General features: G+C 38.2%; 1 protein-coding gene across 11 annotated transcripts in view; it reads right to left on the reverse strand.

Moving 5' to 3' along the window:
- unc13a (unc-13 homolog A (C. elegans)) overlaps positions 1–17,972 on the reverse strand; it is a 58,462-nt gene extending 40,490 nt beyond the window's left edge. For 7 of the 11 annotated variants that reach the window (XM_017702319.2, XM_017702318.2, XM_017702314.2 and 4 more), the window contains exons 1-10: positions 17,636–17,972; positions 11,356–11,385; positions 11,137–11,236; positions 9,937–10,054; positions 8,691–8,814; positions 8,538–8,608; positions 8,234–8,288; positions 7,713–7,742; positions 5,001–5,196; positions 4,212–4,331 (exon numbers count right to left, since the gene is read on the reverse strand). In XM_017702319.2, coding sequence (XP_017557808.1) covers positions 4,212–4,331; positions 5,001–5,196; positions 7,713–7,742; positions 8,234–8,288; positions 8,538–8,608; positions 8,691–8,814; positions 9,937–10,054; positions 11,137–11,236; positions 11,356–11,385; positions 17,636–17,657 — 866 coding nt within the window. In that variant the 5' untranslated portion in view covers positions 17,658–17,972. The remainder of the gene's footprint in view (positions 1–4,211; positions 4,332–5,000; positions 5,197–7,712; positions 7,743–8,233; positions 8,289–8,537; positions 8,609–8,690; positions 8,815–9,936; positions 10,055–11,136; positions 11,237–11,355; positions 11,386–17,635) is intronic. The other 4 variants (XM_037545591.1, XM_037545590.1, XM_017702321.2 and 1 more) reach the window with 1 other exon arrangement.
- Positions 17,973–22,012: the final 4,040 nt, after the last annotated feature.

Genomic DNA, 22,012 nt, shown 5'->3' on the forward strand with positions numbered 1-22,012 from the left:
ATAAACACATCTTCTAGGGAATAAATTTAAATATGACATTTTTCTGCAAATTATAGGGCACAGTTTTTATTTATTTGTGGAGTTTAACGTTGTGGATAAAAATAAATCATTAAACATAAAATGTGCCCTAACTTTTGCACAGGCCGCATCTTATCTTTCATTGTTTCCCAACATGTTAAATTCAGCAAATAAATAACAGAAACATATATTGTGCATTAAAATGAAAAAGTAAGCTCTCTGTAGAGTATATGTACTTGGTTTTTGAAACAAAATAAAAAAAAAATGTATCTGACCAGAAGTGCCTAAACTTACATACTAAACTTACATACGACTGTATATAGTGTGATGTGGCAATAAATAAATAATAATATAAATGAAATATTATAAAATAATATTTAATAAATATAATATAAATAATCAAATGTGACAGACACATGTGAATGTAATAATTATGTAAATGAATAAATATATTTATTCAGTCAACTATTTATTTCACTGATGTTAAAGGCAACATGAAAAAAGTCTTTTTAAAACGGTCACTTTGGCACATCAAACTATAGAAACGGGTGTTTGGAAGATTATTTGTGGAAAGACAGCTAAAGTAGCTTATTTTAACTTCATCTAATTGTCATTTATTGGTCACAGCACAATACTTCTTAACAACTCCTTCTTTTGAAATGCATATATATTCTACTGACTGCAGGACAATATCCTGAATGAAATAACAATGCTGTTTAAATATCCATAACAGCCTGGCTATAGTGATAAAGGAAGAGACAGCTCAGTATGGAAAGTGAACAGGAAAGCTACTAACACCCAACATGTCATCTGTTTACAGAGAAACGCCCCCTGAATAAAAAGAGCCAATCAGCTTGCTGAGTATGCCACACGGAAGAAAAGCCCCCCCTCTACTTGGGCTCAGCTGTAGAGATATGTGCAAGTGCAGTAGCCACATTAACCAAAAACACAAAACCATGTTTTTTGTGCGTTATTGGGCCAAAAATGACAAACTATTTAGGAGATATTTATCCGATTTTACCAGTGATTTCAAATATATTTTGAAATGGTAAATTGGCCTTCTGTTTCTCCACACTAAAAAAAGACAAGCCTATCTTGTATGACTGGTAATAACTGCCTGGTTAACGATTTGGCTGCCAAGTAGACGGAGGGCTTTGACAATAGCTAGGATTAAGTCAGCACATACACCTTTGTTCAAACAATAGTTGCGCTTCAATGTTGTCAAACTTTTTTGTTCATTTAAGAGGGGGATGTTTTGCAGATATCCATAGTGAGAATTATGATCAGAAAAAGCCTCTCAGCTTCTCCTATAAGACAACTTATTATCTGCTTATTCAGCAAACAGAATAATTCCCAGAGTGACTGGGACCAAAATATCCTAGCTTCTGATGCTCCTTGTTCATGTCACAGCTTTATGGTTTGGTTCATATCATATCAATTGTTTATTTTTTTGGAGTTTAATAGAAGCCAAGAAAACAAAGTTTTTAAAAATGTATGTTCGGGGTTGGTGTTACCTGTATGTGTACTGGATACACAGTTAGCTACCCAGTTAGCTGAAGCTGATGCAACAGTTAGCTTGCTTTATTACCTTTTAATTAGCTAGCGTTAATTCAGTTTGGTAAATTCATTTTGTCAAAAAAAAATCCACCAGACAGACTTATTGTGACCTCACAGATTACAGATCATCAGATTCAATAATGCTTAAAAAACAAGATGAACAGTCATAAAGTTTAACAGACGCTGAGCCACAGAGAGAGAGAAAGTATCTGACTTCTAGACAGAAGAAAATATGAGTAACTCACACACCACCCACTCATAGACTGCACAAACACCTATCAAGTTAACCTGAACCCAACTATTTATCTTTTGACACCTTCAGTCTCACTCTTACACACTCACACACACACACACACACACACACACACACACACACACAGACACACACAGACACACACACACACACACACACACACACACACACATATATATATATACACACACAGACACACACAATTTCCATTGTAGCTGTGTCTCAAATCGAGCACTTCGATAGTGTGCTCTCTCTGGGAAACGCAATAGTGATGTACTGTATATTAATACTGGGCTGAGACCACTGCAGACTGAAATTTTCAAAATATCCTTACAGCTCACAGAGCAAGACACAAACGCAAAGTAGGAGCACAAAGAGTTCATATTTTCATTGTTAACCCTCTGAAGTCAGTTGTCACTGGTGTTAAAAACAGTTGATGCTACCAAAAAAGTGTATATGTTAAACGTTTACACTGTTCAAAGGTGAATTTCATGTTACTATAGTTGTATATAATAGTATAGTAATGTCTGAAACCTATTGAGTGCTTTAGTCAGCGATTAACAACTCAGTGCCACAACAAAGTCTGGCCTTCCTCTAACGTTACACTGTTAGCTCAAAAATAAGTTCATCTACTGTTTTAACCCAGAGGACTTAAATGTCTTCCCTTTCAATTAATCAAAGCTGTCTTAAATTAGTTCAATCCTAATCATAGCTCATTAAAACACATGGAGAAGTTCTGCCTGAAGCATGGATTCTGAACTTTTGATGGCAAATTTGTGTTCAAGGGGAGACCTTTCATGATTTGAATTTGATGAGCAGATACTGTTATTCAACAAATGATACAAATAGGAAAAAAAAGATTTATTTCTGTAACTTACAAATACAAATATGCAAATGCATTACATTTACATAGTACAGAAAAACTATTAATGACTATTGGGTTCTAAGGGTAAACACTGGTGTACAGTGTACTGAACACAGTGTACAAATTCAGGAGCACAAGTGAAACTTCAGCAGCTCACAGAGCTGTACTTCTAAAACATGTATTGTTATTTTTAAAATAGCCAAGAGAAATCTTTTGGTCACTATGTTTGAGTAGCTGAGGCTGCCCCTAAGAGCTAACACTAACACTAGAGCAAACAGGTGCCGTAGATAATTATTCTTCATCTTCTCAACAAATATTATCCCTCTAAGTGGATGAGTACATTAATTTGCTGAGGTAACATTAAGAACAGAGAAATATTTTTTGGTTGTCGCTAATCCCAGCTGGAGTAGTTGCTAGTTACTATGCTAGTTACAGCTGCTATAACTCTGCATTTTGAACCATATAGCTACTTAACAATATATCCTTGGCGGTGTGCTCACTTTAACACACTAATGTTTTGTTTTACTTAATCTTAAACAGGAGGAAAACTGATGCAATTTACAGATCTCTTACAAAGATAATAGTGTTTCACTCAAAACTTTTCCTATTCATTTTCTCCCTGATTAGCCAACGTAACAAATGGCTGACCAATGATTTCAGGTTTAAAAAACCACCTGAGTACCCGAGTACTGTAGTGTGCTTGCACTTCCCTATTGTTTGCCTGGAGGAATGATTTTCAAAATTTGTCATTTACATTTAGTGTAAAGTTAGATTTGTACAAAGTGTAGAGTGTTAGAACAAGATTCATAGTGCTTGAATTGAGACACAGGGTCTATTTCTCACCAAACACATCTATCAGCTCTTTTCTTTCATATACCCTCATAATTACCAGCACAGAACAAAGAGGATGCTAGTGAACCCAGAGTAGATCACGCAGTAAAACATGCGCCCTTCTGCCACGGCCTGATCCATCCATGCAGCTTTGCCAGCTGCCAGCTCTGGACTTGGGCTTTCTAACAGCTCTGTAATTACTGTAGCTGGAATTAGACATACAGAATCATAGAGTGGCAAACTAACTCTGTCAGGCGTAGGACAAGCAAATAGCAGCCTACTAGCAGAAAACACACACCATACTCCTTAGGTAACTCACAACACTGAACTGACCTGACATGGCACTAAACTCAGACTTCACAGCACAACAGAGAGTGAAAAGAACCGGAAACATTCAATGGCCAGGCACCACAAAATGTATCACAATAGCATCATTAAGGACACAGCAGTCACGGTGCAGCATAGAATATATAGAGAAAAAGAGATACAGATATATATCAATATCAATATAAATGTAGAGAGCGCATGTAAGAGAAGAGGGTTTGTGCGCATGCATGCAAGCACAGCGAGGACCACAGGACCAGACACGTCCAATTCCACGACATTATCACAGCGGGACGGAATCACAGGCTGGAGCAGGAGGAGGAGGAAGAGGAGGGTGGAGGTGAAGGAGCTACAGAGACCCACCTATCGGACAGCGAGTGCCTACTGTCTAAGGAGTACTGGCGGCTCGTCCGCCTGCTTGAGCCGGAGGCCGAATCGAGATCACTGCGGCCGTTGGTGGCGGAGTCTAAACTATCATAGCGTCTGAGAGGAGGGAAGGGGAGGGGACAAGGCAGGAAGAGGAGGAGCATAAGTTACGGCTTCTTTGCATCGAGCTTTGAAAGGACAGCCATAGTGAACACAACATGGCCCAGTGTAGCCATTGGGGGTTGGTTCACCAGGCTGCATAAAGACTCTACAAAAGCTGTCTGATAGCATAAATACAATCTTTAGCCATTCAGGAGTTAACAAAATGCTGTAAAACCTCTCAATGAGTGTGCCTTTCAAAGGGGGGGTGGAGTCTTTATGTACTAATGCATCCCAGCATGCAATGCAACAGTTTGGGGAACATCTGCTTTGAATGAGAAAATGGAAAGAAGACTGATGCTCGTTTTGGATTGGGTTGCAAAACGAGTGGTCATGGAGGAGAACTGGCTCATACGTGATTCCAGTATTCGAGTTATAGGAGGGTGCCAGGGAGCACCCATGGTGTGTATACAAAGGCAGCTCTTCCAAGGACTTGTATACAGGGACCAACGAATACTCTGAGGAAGTTGACAAGGATTTAGTGAATTCATAGATACACACAATGAGTCATCCACTGAAGTCAGTTGCACTAGCGCAAAGAGTAACAATCTACACTCCTGCAGAGCAGAGTACTAAAAAAAAGAAATCAAAGCTTCAAAAACATTAAGAGACCCTAGCGCTTCTTACCTCATGGCTCTCTGATTATCGTAGTCATAGTCATGCATGTCGTCATAGCGGGAACTGTGGTGCATGTGTCGGATGGGGTATTGATGCATTGAGGCATTGGGCTGGGATGTGGTGTAGTACGGAGGAGGGATGCTGTTGCTTGTCTCACTGCGGTAATCGCTGTCTCTATCATCTACTGCGCTGTCTGGATCTTCATCTGGAAGAACAGACAGAAAAATGTAATTGTCAAGCATTACAGTGGACATGGAAGTGCTAGTGCAAAGCTCAATTCCAAAAGCACACACACATGTGACACAGCATGTGAAATGCAAATAAAAACAAAGATCTGTTAATCCACTTTGATGTGCATTTAGAAAAGATATTTAATGTTTTGCCTTATCAATTATGGAAGTATATCACTATCAAAATTAGAAATAAAATGGCGATGTAATCCCAGGTTTGAATTTCATTTAATTTTCATGCATAAAAATGAAAATTCTAATTCAATAATTCCATTTACGTTTGCCATTTGGTGCAACAGTGTTGAATTGGGTGCTTTTAGAGAAGCTTTATTTAAAGTTAAATGTATTTCCAGAACTGCACATTCATGCCTTACTTGATTATGCAATAATGGTGAAAAATGATGATTAAAATGTAATTTAATCTCTAACAATGTTTATAAAATTGCACTATCAAAGTGAACACCAAGCTGGAAAGATGTCAAAATTCAAAGGTAAATATAAAACTACTACTCTACTCCTTACGTCTTTGAAAATGGGTTTGACAACAGTGGCTGAAAGTCAGGCTGGACAAAGAGTTTCCAGTTCAACCGTTTGATGCCGTGCAGGAACATCTTCCACAATATCATAGGTGGATATACTGATCTGTCATCAGCTCACCTGCTAATCCACTAAATACATTTTAGAGGGCTACAGAATTAAGCAAGCTAAAGCTAATGCCACATTTCCAAACAAAGGCCCTATCTGCTAGCTTTATCAGATGGCGAAATGACCCAACTCACTGTCACACACATGCCAACAATGTTTGTAATATTAATTTAAAAAGCAGGACATTACAAATTCCCTAGTTGAATTAGGTTGAAATATGACACAGTACCAACATTGTACAGTGGCTGTTGTCAACTCAGCCACTGTGAAAAGGCGGGTGTGTGATTTACACATGTCCATGTGTACCAGTACAGCTATAATTAACCCATTTCATGAGTACATTTTTTGATAACAGACAAAGTGGAACACAGCAATATATCCCAATCTCACTGTGTACTTTAGAAGAAAATACTGGACTGACCTCTATCTGTAGCCTATGGTTGGCAACTGACAGGTTGGGAAGACCATGAAATCACAATGCAATCTGGTCAAATGTTTTTTCAAAGTCTCCAATTTACTTTTGAATTCTGACATCTTTCTAGCTTGGTGTGCTCTTTCATAATGCAAAATAGAGTGCAAATCCACAGGAGTTCATTTACATTTTAATCATCATTTTGACACTATTACTGCATAATCACATAAGGCATGAATATGCAGTTCTGGAAATTAAATTTAAAGCACTCATAAAGCATCTAAGTCTCTGTGTAAATGAAAGTTCAACACTAGTGCACCAAAAGGCAAATGTAAATGGAATTAATGAACTTCAAAAATGAGTGGCAAATTTTAATTCAGACTTTGGATTATATTGCCATTTTGATACTGATTTACTTTTGCAGTTGATAAGTCAAAACATTAAACATATTTTCTATATTATTATTATTATTATATATCATATTTGCACTGTTTTCATTTAAATACACGCTAAATCGGACTAACAAATCATATTCATTTTAATTTTGATAGTGATATGCTTCCACAGAGAATACCAAGGTGTGTCATGGTATGGAGGTGTATAAGTGCTCATGACATGAGTAAACTGCACATCTGTGAAAACATCATTAATGATGAAAGATATTTTGGAACAACATATGTTGTCTTTGAGACATTGTCCATGTTTACTGCAACATTACGTCAATCCACAATCTGCATGCGTTACAAGAGCAAGAATGCGTGATCAGAGAGTGTGGGTGCTAGACTGGCCTGCTTGCACTTCACAGTTTCAATGAAAATGTGTGGTGCAAAATACAAAAACAATGGTCCTATGTGGTTCATAAAAAGAGACAGAATGATAAAAATTCTGTTTTCAAAACTGGCTAGTCTTCAGTCCCCAAAAGATTATTAAGTGTTCTTAAAAGGAATGCTGCTGTAATGCAGTGGTCAACATGCTCCTGTCCCCATTTCTTTGGAATGTATTGCAGACAACAAATTTTACTTAAAATAAATAAAAAAAATAAGTGTAAATGTCCAAAAAACAAACAGGAAATTTTTTAAGACTAAACAGTACAAATACCTTGTTTATGCACTAATACAGCTTAAACAGAATTTACTAATCACTGCTTTCTGTTTTTAGTACCATTTCACACACTGTTCCAACTTCTTTGGAATTGTTTACTTTTATAATATACAATATTGTACAAAACAACAGCTGTTTGGATAGGAATGTGACATACTGTTTTAGCTTTGCTGTCTCCTAGGGTCTGTTGTCTGTGCAATATAATTGGGATGCTAGTGTGTATGTAAACATTTTGTTTAGAAATTAGCATATTCTGTTATGCAAGTACAACAGAACAACATTGACATTAACATAAAACCCAGTTTTGGTCCTAAACAACAAAAATTTGCTCACTTTGCTGGTCCCCCCATAGGCTCCAGTTACCTAGAAGGGAAATGAGGAAATCAGTTGTAGACTAAGTCAACTATAAAAACAATGCAGCCTCTCTGTGATGAATGAGCAGGTGATTCATAAATCTAGGCAGTGAATCTATGCCAGACGTGACATGGGTGCAAACTGGACATTAAGACAAGGTGAAGAGTGACCTTCCTGCTGCAGGCTAGCTGTGATCTGGGTAGTATGTTAGCATTGAATCCTAATCAGAGCTATCACTCAAAAGCTGTCTAACCTCAGAAATCAGTCCAATGTAGCCTTGCTTATGCTTAGCTGCTCATACTTTTTAGTGCATTAATGTATAATGTCTGTGTTGGACTCTTGGGGAACCATACGCTCACAACACGTTCAATGCATACTGAAATGCTTATGATATAGCCTCTCTGATAGCTGATACTTCTTGTAATGATATTTAGTACCTCTGACCTGTTGGGAGGCTTATTAATCTTGTGTAATGAGAGTGAATTTGAGTGCACACTTACAGCACTGTGTTGATGGCACTGGAAGAGGTCTCTCATGCTCCTCCTGGTAGGAATACTGTTAAGTCAATAAACAATACATATTAGATATAAGACTCTAACAACTGAAGTGCTGACAAGATCATTTTTAATATTCTTTATGTCACTGGAACAGCATTTGAGAGGACCAGTGAGATGAGTAGAAAAGTAATAAAGCCACTGTTCGCTCAGGGTGTCTGAGTGACAGACTTGCTCAATTAAAAGCTGCTCTGCCCTTCTGGCTCAGTGCTGGAGTGGAAACTCAAAAGGCTGAAAAGAGGAAACTCACATCTTGGTCCCTCATGGCATTTAGCTGCTCCAGTTTCTTGGCCCAGTAGCGAGCCTCCTCCTCTGGAATGTCTAAAATTGAGGTTTTTTTGGTTACATAAAGCTGTTTTGTTGCACACCCAATACAAGAGACAAAAGTGTACAGTGACTTCACCTAAAGGTAGCTCAAAGCGGGTGTCCAGAAGCACACGGTGAAACGTCGGGTCTTTTGTGCCACAAATCTCATTTTCAGTCATGATGACCTGAGAGTCTAAAGTCAGCCATTGCCCTGGTCCTTCCTATAAATAGAAATAAAAATGCAGTTACATTACTATGCATGGTCACTGGCATGGTTTAGTGTGAATTAGGCTTTTGTGCAATATAGCTGTCTGATTGCACCTCTAGCTATTTCTGATTGATGCCTGTATTATAGTAGCAAGAGATCCGCTTTCCCAAAAAAGACATGCAGAAAGGTAAATATAAATACTGCTTTATCACCTGAGAGAATGTATTCACCTACACTGTTAGAAATAAAGGTACCATGCAGGTACATGATTCGTTCATCAAGGTACAAACAATGTAAGTATACACTCACAGGTGCAACAGTGGTTTTAAGGTCCAGTTGTTTACCTTAAATAAGTTTTTCTAATGCAAAAGTAGACATTTTTATCTTTTTATAAACTAATGTTTTAAAACAGAACAATAAAATAAAAAGCCTGGAGGCGAGACGGGGTGTGTGAAGTCAGTACAACTTAGAAAATATCATTTCAATGGATTATGGTACAGTTATGTTCCCTGACTAAAGGTACTGAGATGTACCCCTGAGGGTACCACCACAGTGACAAAAAGGGTACTGTCCCAGTGACAGTGTCCTACCTTTTTTTCTGAGAGTGTACAGACTGAGGTGTTCTCAGTTAAGATTTGTGGCACCTCCCTCTAGTAACCCATTTCAACATGACAAATTATATGGTGATGATGAGAAAAACCTGCTTATCTAGCTCATCAGAAACTTGCCAACTTGCTAAACTAACTATTCTACATTTGGTACGGTTTGATGAAATAGAAGTTTTACAACCAATAGCTTCTTCATAACCCCCCCCCCCCACACACACACACATACATATATGGATTCAACTTATCAGTTAACTAACAAGCCCTGACCTGATCCTATTCTGAAGCGGGTGTTCTGAAGCAAGGAAAACACTAAAATGTGCAGGAGAGATGTACTATAGCACCAGGGTTGGGAACCACTGACCTATGGCAAAAATGTCCTTTTTGTCTGCAAAAATATCTGGGGGTCATATAAGATGGGAAAAACCAAAATGTATTAAATGCCAGCTGGCTAGAATCTGCATGTATATGCCTACAAGACTGAACAGTACTACAGACTGTTGGGGGCAAGCAGACCATCTGTGCCATACCTCATTGGACTGGCGAATGTTGCGCAAAGGGATCCACAGGGTGCCCACCATGGTGTCCCAGATCAGGCCTTTGTTCCAAACCTCCACTGTCAGTCCCAGATCCAGCCTGTTAATCTCACTGGAAGGTGAAACAGGAAAGAGGGAGAGGAGGAAACAAACAGAGAGACTTGTAACATGTCTACCAGGAAGACATACTGCATGACTCTGTAAATGTCAGGATTTGCCACAACAGCTCAGTGTAAACGACATAACCATGACCTCCCTGTTCAAATGTCCTTTTATTTACTCCAGATCACTATAATACAGTCTTGAGATCTAATATGTCACAAATATCAGCCCCTTGATACGTCAGTTGCAGTTTTAGCTGAGGAAAACTAAAAACAGTCAAGCCAAGTCAGGTTTGGACCATCTGTAATTTGGACATCTCTATTTAACAAAATGTCCCACTCTATAGGACAGAGGTCTTTTTACTGCATCTAGTGTCAAAAATAATCTCAGCTTTGATATCAAAACCAAGCCTTCTGTGCCAAAGACCCATCTTAGAGAATGGTGGGTGATGGTGCAACAGTAGTTGCCAGACAGACAGACAATGCAGAAAAGGACAATTTAAATGAGATGGCTTAAAGAGACATGGAGCTCTAATCACAATAGATTAAAAGCAAAGCAGTGTTTTTGCTCTAACTGATGTAAACTTGCTCACTGATGCCCCTTTTTCAAAAAATACACATTCAGTGAAAAAAGTCGTGGAACAAAACAAAAACATCTCCAGTCATTTCTAGTCTATATTAACTGTACTTGGTTTACAAGTGTCCAACAAACACTTAAATGCGCTGCCCTCAAAATCCTAAGAATCATCGCAGCCAGTTCCAGGCAACATCTATGCATTCGGGACCAAAGCCATTAGAGAATTATGCATCTGTCGCTACCCAGGGAGTTTCAATGGTTGCCTGAGAAAACAACATCAATGCCCTCTGATCACAGTTATAGCTGAATTTAGCTTGGGAGAGGTTATCTACTGCCATGAAAGCTGAAGTTTAGTAAGACAGATAGATAGATAGAACTAATAAAGGAAAATGAACACAATGACTATTGTTTAACATCTATGGAAGTAGATAAAATTGATGCCTATGCAAAATGTTTTTTTTTTTCAGTTAGATCTGCCATGCTCCTGAGACAGAGAGGGACAAGAATGCTACTCACAACATGAAGTCCTGTTCCCAACATGGCTGACTGCCTCGCACAGCAATGGTGGTGCTCTTCACATTCTGCACCTTAAGTGTCACATAGGTGTTGAATTTCTCTGTAACAGACAGACAGATAATGAGTTCAACCTACTAGGTACCTGACGAGGTAGACAAACGCTGTAGTGTAGAGTATAAACAGAAAGAAAGTGATGGTGAACTTAGCTTTGAGACCAACCTTGTGGTCCATCTAGCTTGGCTTTCTTAACTGTAACACAGAGAGAGATGGGACAGTTCAAAAGATGCAGGATAAGCAATTAATTCAATTAACATGTAAAGATCAACACACAAATTTAGCATCATGACTATCATAAAAACATTGCTGCTTCCAGAGGTGGATAGTACAGAGTTACATTTACTATGTTATGTGCGCTTAAGAAAACACTGCCCAAAATGAAAATGAAAGAACTTACAGAAGTTATGGTCTCTAGTAAGCTTTTCTTTTAAACCCCATTTCTGATGACATATCTACAACCACATATAGTAGATTTTTGGGGTAGGCTGTTGAGATTTTTTTAATGCAGAAGGAAGGCTAACAATACTGCTAGAAAGTTAAACTATCTTATTTCAGTCCTATTCGTGCAGTAACTGTCATCGTCATCATTACAATGGAGAAAATGAATCACTCAAATGTCAGAAACTGCTCTTTAGATTAAGAAGACAACAAGCAAAAAGGTAAAGTTAGCAAGGTAGCCACTTAGATACTATACCTCAGTTTGCCTTCGTCTGACTGAAAAGGTAAAAAAAAACTTGTCTTTGGCAATCTGTGCTGAATAAATCTAAAATCACTGTTCTCTTTACAGTTTTGTTCTAGAGGGTAAAAGGTGCACTAATGCTGACTTTGTTGCATTTACTAGCCTGAAAATCAGTAACTAGGCTAGAAATCGATATTGGTTGACACTACAATGATTCCCAATGAACATATGATGCCTTTGTAGTGAGAGAACACTGATGAAAGGATACATGAAAACATTTAAAATCATGAATTCGGTCAAAACAATGACACTAAGGCATACGATGCTCATAATACGTAACACGACCAGCAACACAATAATCTCTAGCTTTAGGTCGGAATGCCCTGGTCAGTGAATTATGAATAGTATTTTCATCATTCTTCTTTCACTTCAGTGTATTTAGGTATATGGAAAGTAATCTACTGTTTATTCTGTTCTATTTTAGTGATTCACATTTAGTTATCAATTCTGTTGATCTGTCTGCATTTTATTTCATTATGTTACATCGGTAACAGCATCTGCACTGAGTTGCAATTGGACACAGCTCTGACTTTGAGGTTAATGATGTATTTTAGATTTTAGTTTTAAGATAAACAGTTTTGTTTAATCTATTGCTTCTGTGCCCCTACTTATGTTTTTTAGAAAGGTACTTTTGCTTATACTATACTTATACTAATATGGGTTCAGGCTACTCTACTCTCCTCTGACTGATACACTATATAGACAAAAGTATTGTGAAACACCTCTTAATCACTGAATTGAGTTGTTTCATTCAGCCCTGTTGCCACAGGTGTATAAAATCAAGCACCTATCCATGCAGTCTGCCTGTACAAACATTTGTGAATAAATGGGTCATCCTAAAGAGCTCAATGAATTTGAGCATGGTACTGTAATAAGATGCCACTGTTGCAACAGTCAGCCGAGTGGTGTAAAGCATGTAGCCACTGCAACGTATTCTGTGACAAATCATGCTTCTCTGTCTGGCAGTCTAATGCACAAGTCTGGGTTTGGCGAATGCCGGGAAACATTACCTGTCTGAATGCATTTTTAGTGGAGGAGGGATAATGCTATGGGGATGTTTTCAGATGTTGGCCTAGGCCCCTAAGTCCCAGTGAAGGGAAATCTTAATGCTTCAGCATACCAAGAGATTTTGGACAAGCATATCCTTCCAACTTTGTGGGAACAGTTTGGCCCCTTTTTGTTCCAGCATGATTGAACCCCAATGCACAAAGCAAGGTCCATAAAGGAATGGCTGGGTGAGTTTTGTGTGTAAGAACTTCACTGGTCTGCACAGAGCTCTGACCTCAACCCCATCGAACACCTTTGGGATTGAGACTACGAGCCAGGCACTCTCGTCCAACATTAGTGTCTGACCTCACAAATTCTGAATGAATGGACAAAAATTCCCATAGACACACTATCCCAAAATCATATAGAATGGGATGTCATAAAAGCTCCTATAGGTATAACATGTGGGTGTCCCAATACTTTTGTCCATGCAGTGTAAGTATATAGAGAACTATTGGAGGCACTCCTCTTTTATCTTTCTTCTAGTCATTCGGTTCAGTTTAAAGAAAGGGTGCATGCAAGAGGCTTTATAAAGAATTGAAAGAGGTCTAGACTGAAGGTGCACACAGAAGGAGACAGAAAAACTGCTGTCACTTGTGCTTTGGGGATCTCAGAGAAAGCAACTTTTTTAAGCCACTCTGACGTCACTGGGGCCATTCATAATTCATGTAACCAATGCAACATGGATGGCAAGCTTCAGTGTGAAAGCGGCATTAAAATTCAAAGCTCACTTCTTAATCCCCTACACCCACCCTTCACTTTAGAATCCACAGCAAAAAAGGCTGAGCTGTCTCTTTTTAATCTCTCAGGTTGCTTTAAAGTTACTTGCTTTAATGTTGGCAAAGCAGGATATACAGGTTAACCTGAGGACTACATCATATGCAAGCTATGCATTCGTGACTCCTGATACTTCAGGCATCTATGTTGTTGGCTCATTCTCTTCTACCACAGTTTACAACAATCCATGTATTTCATGGGATTAGACATTAGGTGTGTGGTAACTAATTCCACCTACATTACTGGACATACCATTTTGATGCATTTGTACTTTTCTAGAGGTCTTCAATTCTCCAATGATACTTTTGTTTCTTCTGAAATATTCATAAGGAAGGAATCTACCCTTTATCCAGTTACATTTTAGTTATTTTGTGGTTTTATTCCATTCTGTTCTGTTCTGTCAGCACCTTTTCTGGTTTAGAATTTTAGACTAAATGTGTCCCAAAATTAGAGAAACAGAAAGTCCATTTACTATGACTAAACCTTCATTATTTCACTGAAATAACAACATTTTGGCTTGCGGATACGCTTAGGCTCTTCTACCCAGTGCTGGCATTACATACAACACATAACCTACGATTAAATATTAGACACCATAATCTTAAATTAAACTCTTTAGATTTTGAGAGGCAGTTAAAGGATAGTCATGACAGTCTCCAGATCCTCCACCTCCTCCTCCAGCTCCCCCCCACCACCACCACGTGGCTTCCGTGCACGTGCTCTCCCTCTCCATCTCTTCCGCTCGCGCTCCAGTTAATCTGTGGGCGCCGACGCTAAAAATAACGTGCGCAATTCAGAGATGGGGAGGGGGCAGGGGGAGCTCCCATTAAAAACTCACCTTCAGCATAAACCCCGGATTGACTGTACAAGGTTTAACATAGAGCCCCTCAAGGGATAAGATAAAATAAAAACAAGCTAATTATGACTGGAACAATATCAATTATAATCAAGTGGCATTTTTTATGATATAGCCACTGGCTTTTATCTGCCCATCCTGAGCCATGAAATTTATAGAAAAAAAAGCACTCTCAGCTTCTCAACTCATCACAATTTGAAGGAGAGCCAACCACATTTGTATAAAAAGGCTAATATCCGTATTTATTATATGATTATTGTAATACATATATTAGCCTCCATATTACTGTATAACGTGGTTCATCTCCTATAGCACCTTGCTTGAACAGTTGGTGAAGGACAGACTGTTTTTTACATGATATATATATATATATATATATATATATATATATATATATATATATATATATATATATACAGACTGTTCTTACATACTACAGGAAACGATCCTTATATTAGCCCATTGGAAGGATGTTTCTATTCACAATGAATAGAAAAAGAAACTCATGAAAAAGACGACTGGAATGACAGACTAAAATGCCTGTGCCCAAGGCTGCTGCCTAAAGTGTGAACACCGTCTCTGTCTTAGAAGGGGTGAAAATCCCTGACGATGTGAAAATGGCCTATGATAGTCCCGACTCTATAGACTAGATGTAATTCCACGGATATAATTTCTTAGGCTGCCGTAGCGAATCTTTAGGCTAGTGAAAGGACTATGGTCTTGTTGTGAAAAAGATTTTTCAGTCCCAGTTACCATTATTGAGCATTTTATGAGCAGCAATTTATAAAAGAATATAAAATAATCCATTCTACTCAATTACATCTAAACATGAGGCTTTCAGACAGTGCTTCATTGTAAGTGCTGAGCAGTTGAGTAGATGATAATAAGAGTGTTTGAAAAAAATTATTCCTAAGCAAATAATACACTGTAGACTAATAGGCATAATTGAGAATACTTCACAATATTAAATCCACATTCACCAATATTAAAAGGCCCATACAATGGAACATATGATTTTCCATTGTTTTTTATATAGCATATTAACATTTTCTGTACAGTGCACACACAAACTAAGATGCAAAAACAGCCTGTTTTAAATTCATTTGTACATTGTTGATTGTGCATTTTCCTATACCCACTTATTCAGCATACAGCAATTTAGCCCCACCCATTCATGCTTAAAGTTATAAAGAGGGTTTCATAATAGGCACAGTACAGGGCAGCCAGTCACAAGAGTGGTCCTTTACTTATATCAGTCTTAAAGGCAAATAACAAAATAGCATGTTTAACCCTAAGGGATAAAGAGAGGTGGAAAAATGGTCACATAAAAATATATTACGACTAATTTTGGTACATAACACTGTAAATAATGGTTCAGATAACTTAACATGATGAATTAGGATTTGGCTGCCTTTGTAAGTCATCCATAGTAATTCCTTTATTTAAACAACTTAGATTTGCTTTTTTAATCCTGTGTTAGGCTGGCAGTAAAATATGACAATTTGTTAAAACAGGAAAACTTAACCTACATTACATTTACAACAGTCGGCAGACACTCTTATCCAGAATGACGTCCAGTCTAATTGCGTTACAGATGTAACTAATGTAGGCTTAACCTAATTAAGCTTAGTAAGGATGACTACTAAAGCAGCTGTTGAGAATAGTAATGTGTTGCCTTGACATTGTAAGTTCTCTAAACAGTTTCTTTTTAACAACGCACACAAACATCATAAGTGGATCTCAGGGCAAAAAATAAAGTACAAAATGTAAGATCTGGTATACTGCACTGTATGTACATAATACATAAGACACTACATGCATGGGACTATGAATATACAAACCATCCACTGGAATAGTCACGTCTTACTGTGCATCTGCCCAGGTTATTAAAGCAACTGCCAAAAATCTATCCAAGCTCTTTGACACACACCCACACTCCCACTGTCGTTCTTGGACGTAAGTGGTGGAAGCTGTGCCTGTTTCATTCCAGATTGGTGGCAGACAAGCCGTGGATGTGAAGAGATGTGGGTGTGCATGCAAATGTAACTCAGGGAATTCTGAGCAGCGCTTTTTACCATCAGCCCATCAAACCATCAGCTTTTTAAAACAGCAAGTGCAAATTATGAAAGGTAAATTCACTTATGGGCAACTCCCATAAAGTTTTAACACTGGCAGCCAACACTAGACCAAAGGACAGCCTTAGGGTCAGTATCAATGCATGTCAAAGTGAACCAGTCAAATGTGGCAAAGACAAATGACAAAGTGTCTGTCGTGACAGACCTCGTAGACTAAGCAGTCACATCTGGTTACACAGCTGTTGAGCACTGTAACAGCAAAAATAAATGATTTTCAGAATAAAACAGTTTTAGAGTCAGCTGTTACTATATGGAACCCAACACTACCATCATGTTATACACAGGGTGTCGTTTCATATATTTTACATCCTTTTATGGGCGTTTCAGAGTATAGAATACCAACATATACATTGGTCTATAATAAAAAGGCTCTAATGAATGAGTCTGCTGTTCTTTTCAAACCAATCTGATATGTCAAAAAATGTGAAGCATCGCAGGAACACGCCCCTAAATGCCGGAATCAGCTGAAACAGAGGCAGAGGAGCCCATACTCCCTCTTCATCTATAGCTTCCCCCACTACTATCTTTGACTAAAACTACAGGCTATAATGTAAAACTGACCATGAACCAAAGGAAAAGCCTCTTGTTCTGTCTCGTGTCACAGTTCTCACGGCATCTGCGCTCAAAATGAAAGAGCATCTCTAGTAAATTCAGCCCTACAGATTCCTGATCAGACGTATTGATCAGTGAAGGGTGCAAACCTGCTATAGTCTCTGCTATTTCAGTCAGTGTCCACATCTTCACAAGGTGCTTTCACACGTCTTAAAACGCAAACACATCAAATGATAATACAGTGGGGTCTGAACTGAGCTCGCCTCAGAAACGACGACCAGCAGCTGGTACTCAGACCCAGCCTCTCGTCTCCATCCTCTAATAATGCTCACTTACCTCCAACACACAGCAGTGACATCTCTTTCTGCGGTTATACAAGCTACTGGTCTTCGTCTCCGTGTCTCTTCAGGTAAGAGGAAAAATAACTATTAATAGGACTTTATCACAGGGTGATGCTGGGTGGACACCCTCTTCGCTTCATATACGAAATAAGCCCTGCATACACGCACGTATAAGCATAACGAGAGAGCGTTTATTTTCCTGGTAGTAAACTGAGTTCTCGGCTATAAACAGCTGTTTCCCTGACTGAAAACGGGATTAAATTGCTGTCTTCTCAGCCTCTCGCTAGCCGACGCTCGGCCATCTTGTTCAGCGCGGCCGTTGTTAGGGTGAATTCAGCCCTCCCCCTCCCCGCTCCCGCCGGTTCCCCTCAGTGCGCATGTCCAAATCATGACGTCTTCAGCTCACGCTGCGCTGCGGGGCTAAGATCGACGAGCTTAAGTTAGATCGTCCGTGTTTGTACCGTTATTTCGTTCTGTTTCTCTGGTCAGCGATTTTCAGTTGTTTGTAAAATAGCTTGGAATTAATCGCATGTTTTTAAGTATAAAATATGTTATGAGCACAAGTTTTATTGATCAAATATTAGGTGGGTAAACATGTTCATGCTAGTTAGCTTTCGCTCCGTTTTCTACTCCTTGTACCGGATTTAACAGATAAAATCTGATTTAATTACCGTACACTGAGAGACACACTACTGTTCAGAATCCAGTCATTTTTAGAGTATATTGTGGATGTCCCACAGCCTCGTCAGTCTCTCTAAGCTGTGTAAATAGATTTGAAGCATTTGGATGTTTTGGTTGGTGATATAAATAAACTGAATTACACAGCACAGTAATTCGTATGTGCTATTATTTTAAACTACTTCTAAGTGCACCTAGAAAATGTACTGTGCTTTCTGTCACTGTTTAATATTGTTCGCTCTTTCAGAGAAATGTTTGCATCAGTAAGCGCTCATAACAAATAATTCAAATGTTCAAAAGTAACAATAAAATATGTTGAATGTATTAATTATATTCCTATTCAAGTGTTTGCTTATTCAAAAGTATAATGTAATGTAATTGTGAGACAAACTAAAAAATATACATTTTTGGCTTTGTTAATGTTCTTTACCTGCAGCAAAATCATTCAGAAATCTCTTTCTTAAACAAAAGCAGAATAAACACCATAAATCGCCATAGTTGTTCAGCCACAAAGAGTTAACATTTACTTAACCGCTGAATTTGCTCTGATTAGAAGTTGGTGCTGTGATTCACACTGTAATTTTGCGGTACTGCTGCCACCATCAGGTGAAAGGAAGAACTGCAACGTACTGGCTGGCGGGCCACTTATAACCCAGACAAACTAAAACAGAAGACAGGGGCCAATTAGAACTGTCCGCGGGTAGCATCTGAGCCTGGGGTCGGACTTTGGACACCCCTGCTGCAGTCTATTGACGCTGTAGTGCAATTACATCTTACTGTTAGTAAGTAATGTATGTTTTCTTTATAATTATCATCAATGCAGTTGATTTGTGTTAGAGGAAACAGAGCTACCTGGTAGTGATGGAAAGAGGTTTCCCCCAATAATTACAATATAGCACAACTGAAATTAAATTAAAATGCAACAATATTGATAACCAGCATCTGTTCTACCTTTAAACACAGTAACTTTGATCTTTATCCTTTATTAATGAGAACAGCAGGGAACAGGTTTCACTGGCAGCCTTGAAGGTGGGCTCCCCTTGGAGAGATACAACTGAAGTGGATTCAAATAATGATGCTAGTAATTTATAACTGTGCATGATCATTTCACTTAGTAATTTTCAGTCAACCTATATCACCTTTACACTGAGAATAGAGGGGAAACATCTTTAACAACAGCCCTGAGAAAAGCGGTTTATCATCATATATTACAGCTGGAGTGGATTTCTAGTCCAAGATGCTATTAATCTATGTCTGTGCGTGATCATTTCACTTTTAGTCCGACTGTACCACCTTTACATTGGGAATACATGGGGAACATCTTGAAGTAGGCCTGAGAAGTGGTCCACCCTTGTATATTACAGCTGGAGTGGATTTAAGTCAGGGGTGTCCAAACGTTTTTCAAAAAGGCCAGGTTATACTGTGTCAAAATACCTGAGAGCTGACATTTTTTTTTTTTTTTTAAATAATCAAAATATCATCTCATGGAATTTGAGCTTTCTTTGTGCTACTGTATTTCCTATCACTGTATAAAAGATGCAGATCTTCCTTTATTGGTGGATTGGTCAGAGCAATCTGGACCAGTAAGCGCTTAGGATAAATAATTTAATTGTTTAAGAGGGACAATAAAACATGTTAATGTATTAAGTATATTCCTATTCAAGTGTTTACTTGTTACAAAATTGCATTTTAAGACAAACTAAATAAAAATGTAGACATTTCAGTTTTATTAGATATTATCTTTACACATCAAATTAATGCAGCAACAGCATTCAGAAATCACTTTATTAAATGATGAGAGTAAATAACCGTATAAATAGCCACGGTTATGTTCAGCCTTGAACAGCTCATATTCACTGAACTGCTGAATTTGCTCTGATAAGAAGCTGGCGCTGGTGCTGGTGGACTCGGGTAACTGACAGTTCTTTTAGTTTCTCTGTCCTCTCCAGAAAACTTCATTTAATGTCTTTGACATATGAGGGACTCACATTTACTTTGGCTGTCTAAGAGTATTTTGCAGTACTGCTGCCACCATCAGGCGAAAGGAGACAAACAAGCCACAGCTCCAATTAAATCCTGGCCATGGGTGGCATGGGGGCTATTTTGGACTTTGGACACCCCTGACTGAGAACACAGGGGGCACAGACATAGATTACCATCATCATTATTGTACTTTAAATCCACTCCAACTGTAATATACAAAGGGAAACCACTTCTCTCAGGCTCTGGTTAAAGACGTTCCCCCTGTATTCTCAGTGTAAAGGTGGTATAATATGAATAACAGTTACTGAGTGAAATGATCATGCACAGATATAGATTATCTGCATCATTATTGGACTTTAACTCCACTTCAGCTGCAACATTCAATGGGAAAACACTTTTCTCAGGGCTCTCGTTAAAGATGTCCCCCTCTGTTCTCCGTGTAGAGGTGGTATGATTAAAAGTTATGACTATAGGGAAACCTGTTTCCTAGGTGATCCTTAGATAAGCAGTCTAAAGTAATAACACAGATTGTGCTGTGATAGACAGTTAGATACTTTATTGATCCCGAGGGAAATTTAGCAAATGCTATGCATTTATAGCAGCAACAAAACATTCAAATCTGTTTACACCACTTGGCGAGGCTGACGAGGCTGTGGGTACGTCCACAACACATCGTAAAATCACTGGAGCCTGAAGAACGGACTGTCTCTATATGTACAGTAAATAAAGTAGAACAGGCGCGTTAAATCTGTAGTGAAAGCTAACTAGCTAACTAGTATTAGCACGTTTGCGCGCCTACTGTGTGAACACTAAAACCTCTGCTAACAACACATTTTATACTTTAAACTATTTTAGATAGGTGAAATTCGCTAAACCGACAAACAGAACAAAATAACAGTACAAACATGGACGAATTAAGCCTGTCTTAGCCTTTCAGCGCAGCGTCATGGTTTGGACTCGCAGACCGTCATTATCATCAATACATATAAAAAGTAGTTTCACTGGTGGTTTTGGATAGGAAATAAAACGGCTCGGCCAATCAGATGGCGTTCTGTGCAAAGCTTAATGAATATTCATGAGCTTGCTATTACGGCTTTTATTATGCTTGAAATTCCGATTGTTACGTTTTTAAACTGATTTCTCACCAGTGAATTGTCCCATGCTGCAAGTTCAAGACGTGTAAAAATGTAAAGAATGTATGGCCTTTGATATAGCTTTTATTTCTATTTTCCTTGATATTAGGAGTTAAATTGACATGTGAAAATTTAATTTCCACTAGTAACATTGAAACTTTTTATGGCAAAAATTCAATTCTTACTATACAATTATTTTTGATAATAATTGTTTACTATGTAATGTAAATGTAATGAAAATTTAATTTCTGATATCAAGAAAAACCTGAATAAAAGCTAAAACAATGTGTCATAAGATTTACTTTACCAGCACAGAACTAAAAGTAAAGTGATGTTAACTAACAACACACCAACTTGTGTCTTGTAGAAATATTTCAACACAAACTGTGTTGTCTCCAACTGAACTGACACTGATGCGTCTAGAGACAGAATGTGTTAACCTTTTCTCACAAACTTTGTAAGACATTCCTGAAATTCAGAGTGACAAATGGATCATTCAATACTTAAACGTAACATTCTTCTGAACAAACATAAAGCCCTGTATTTTACTGTAGACTGTTGTACATGCGCTGTAAAAT

Source organism: Pygocentrus nattereri, chromosome 15, assembly GCF_015220715.1.
Source record: "Pygocentrus nattereri isolate fPygNat1 chromosome 15, fPygNat1.pri, whole genome shotgun sequence".
NCBI classification, from domain to species: Eukaryota; Metazoa; Chordata; class Actinopteri; order Characiformes; family Serrasalmidae; genus Pygocentrus; species Pygocentrus nattereri.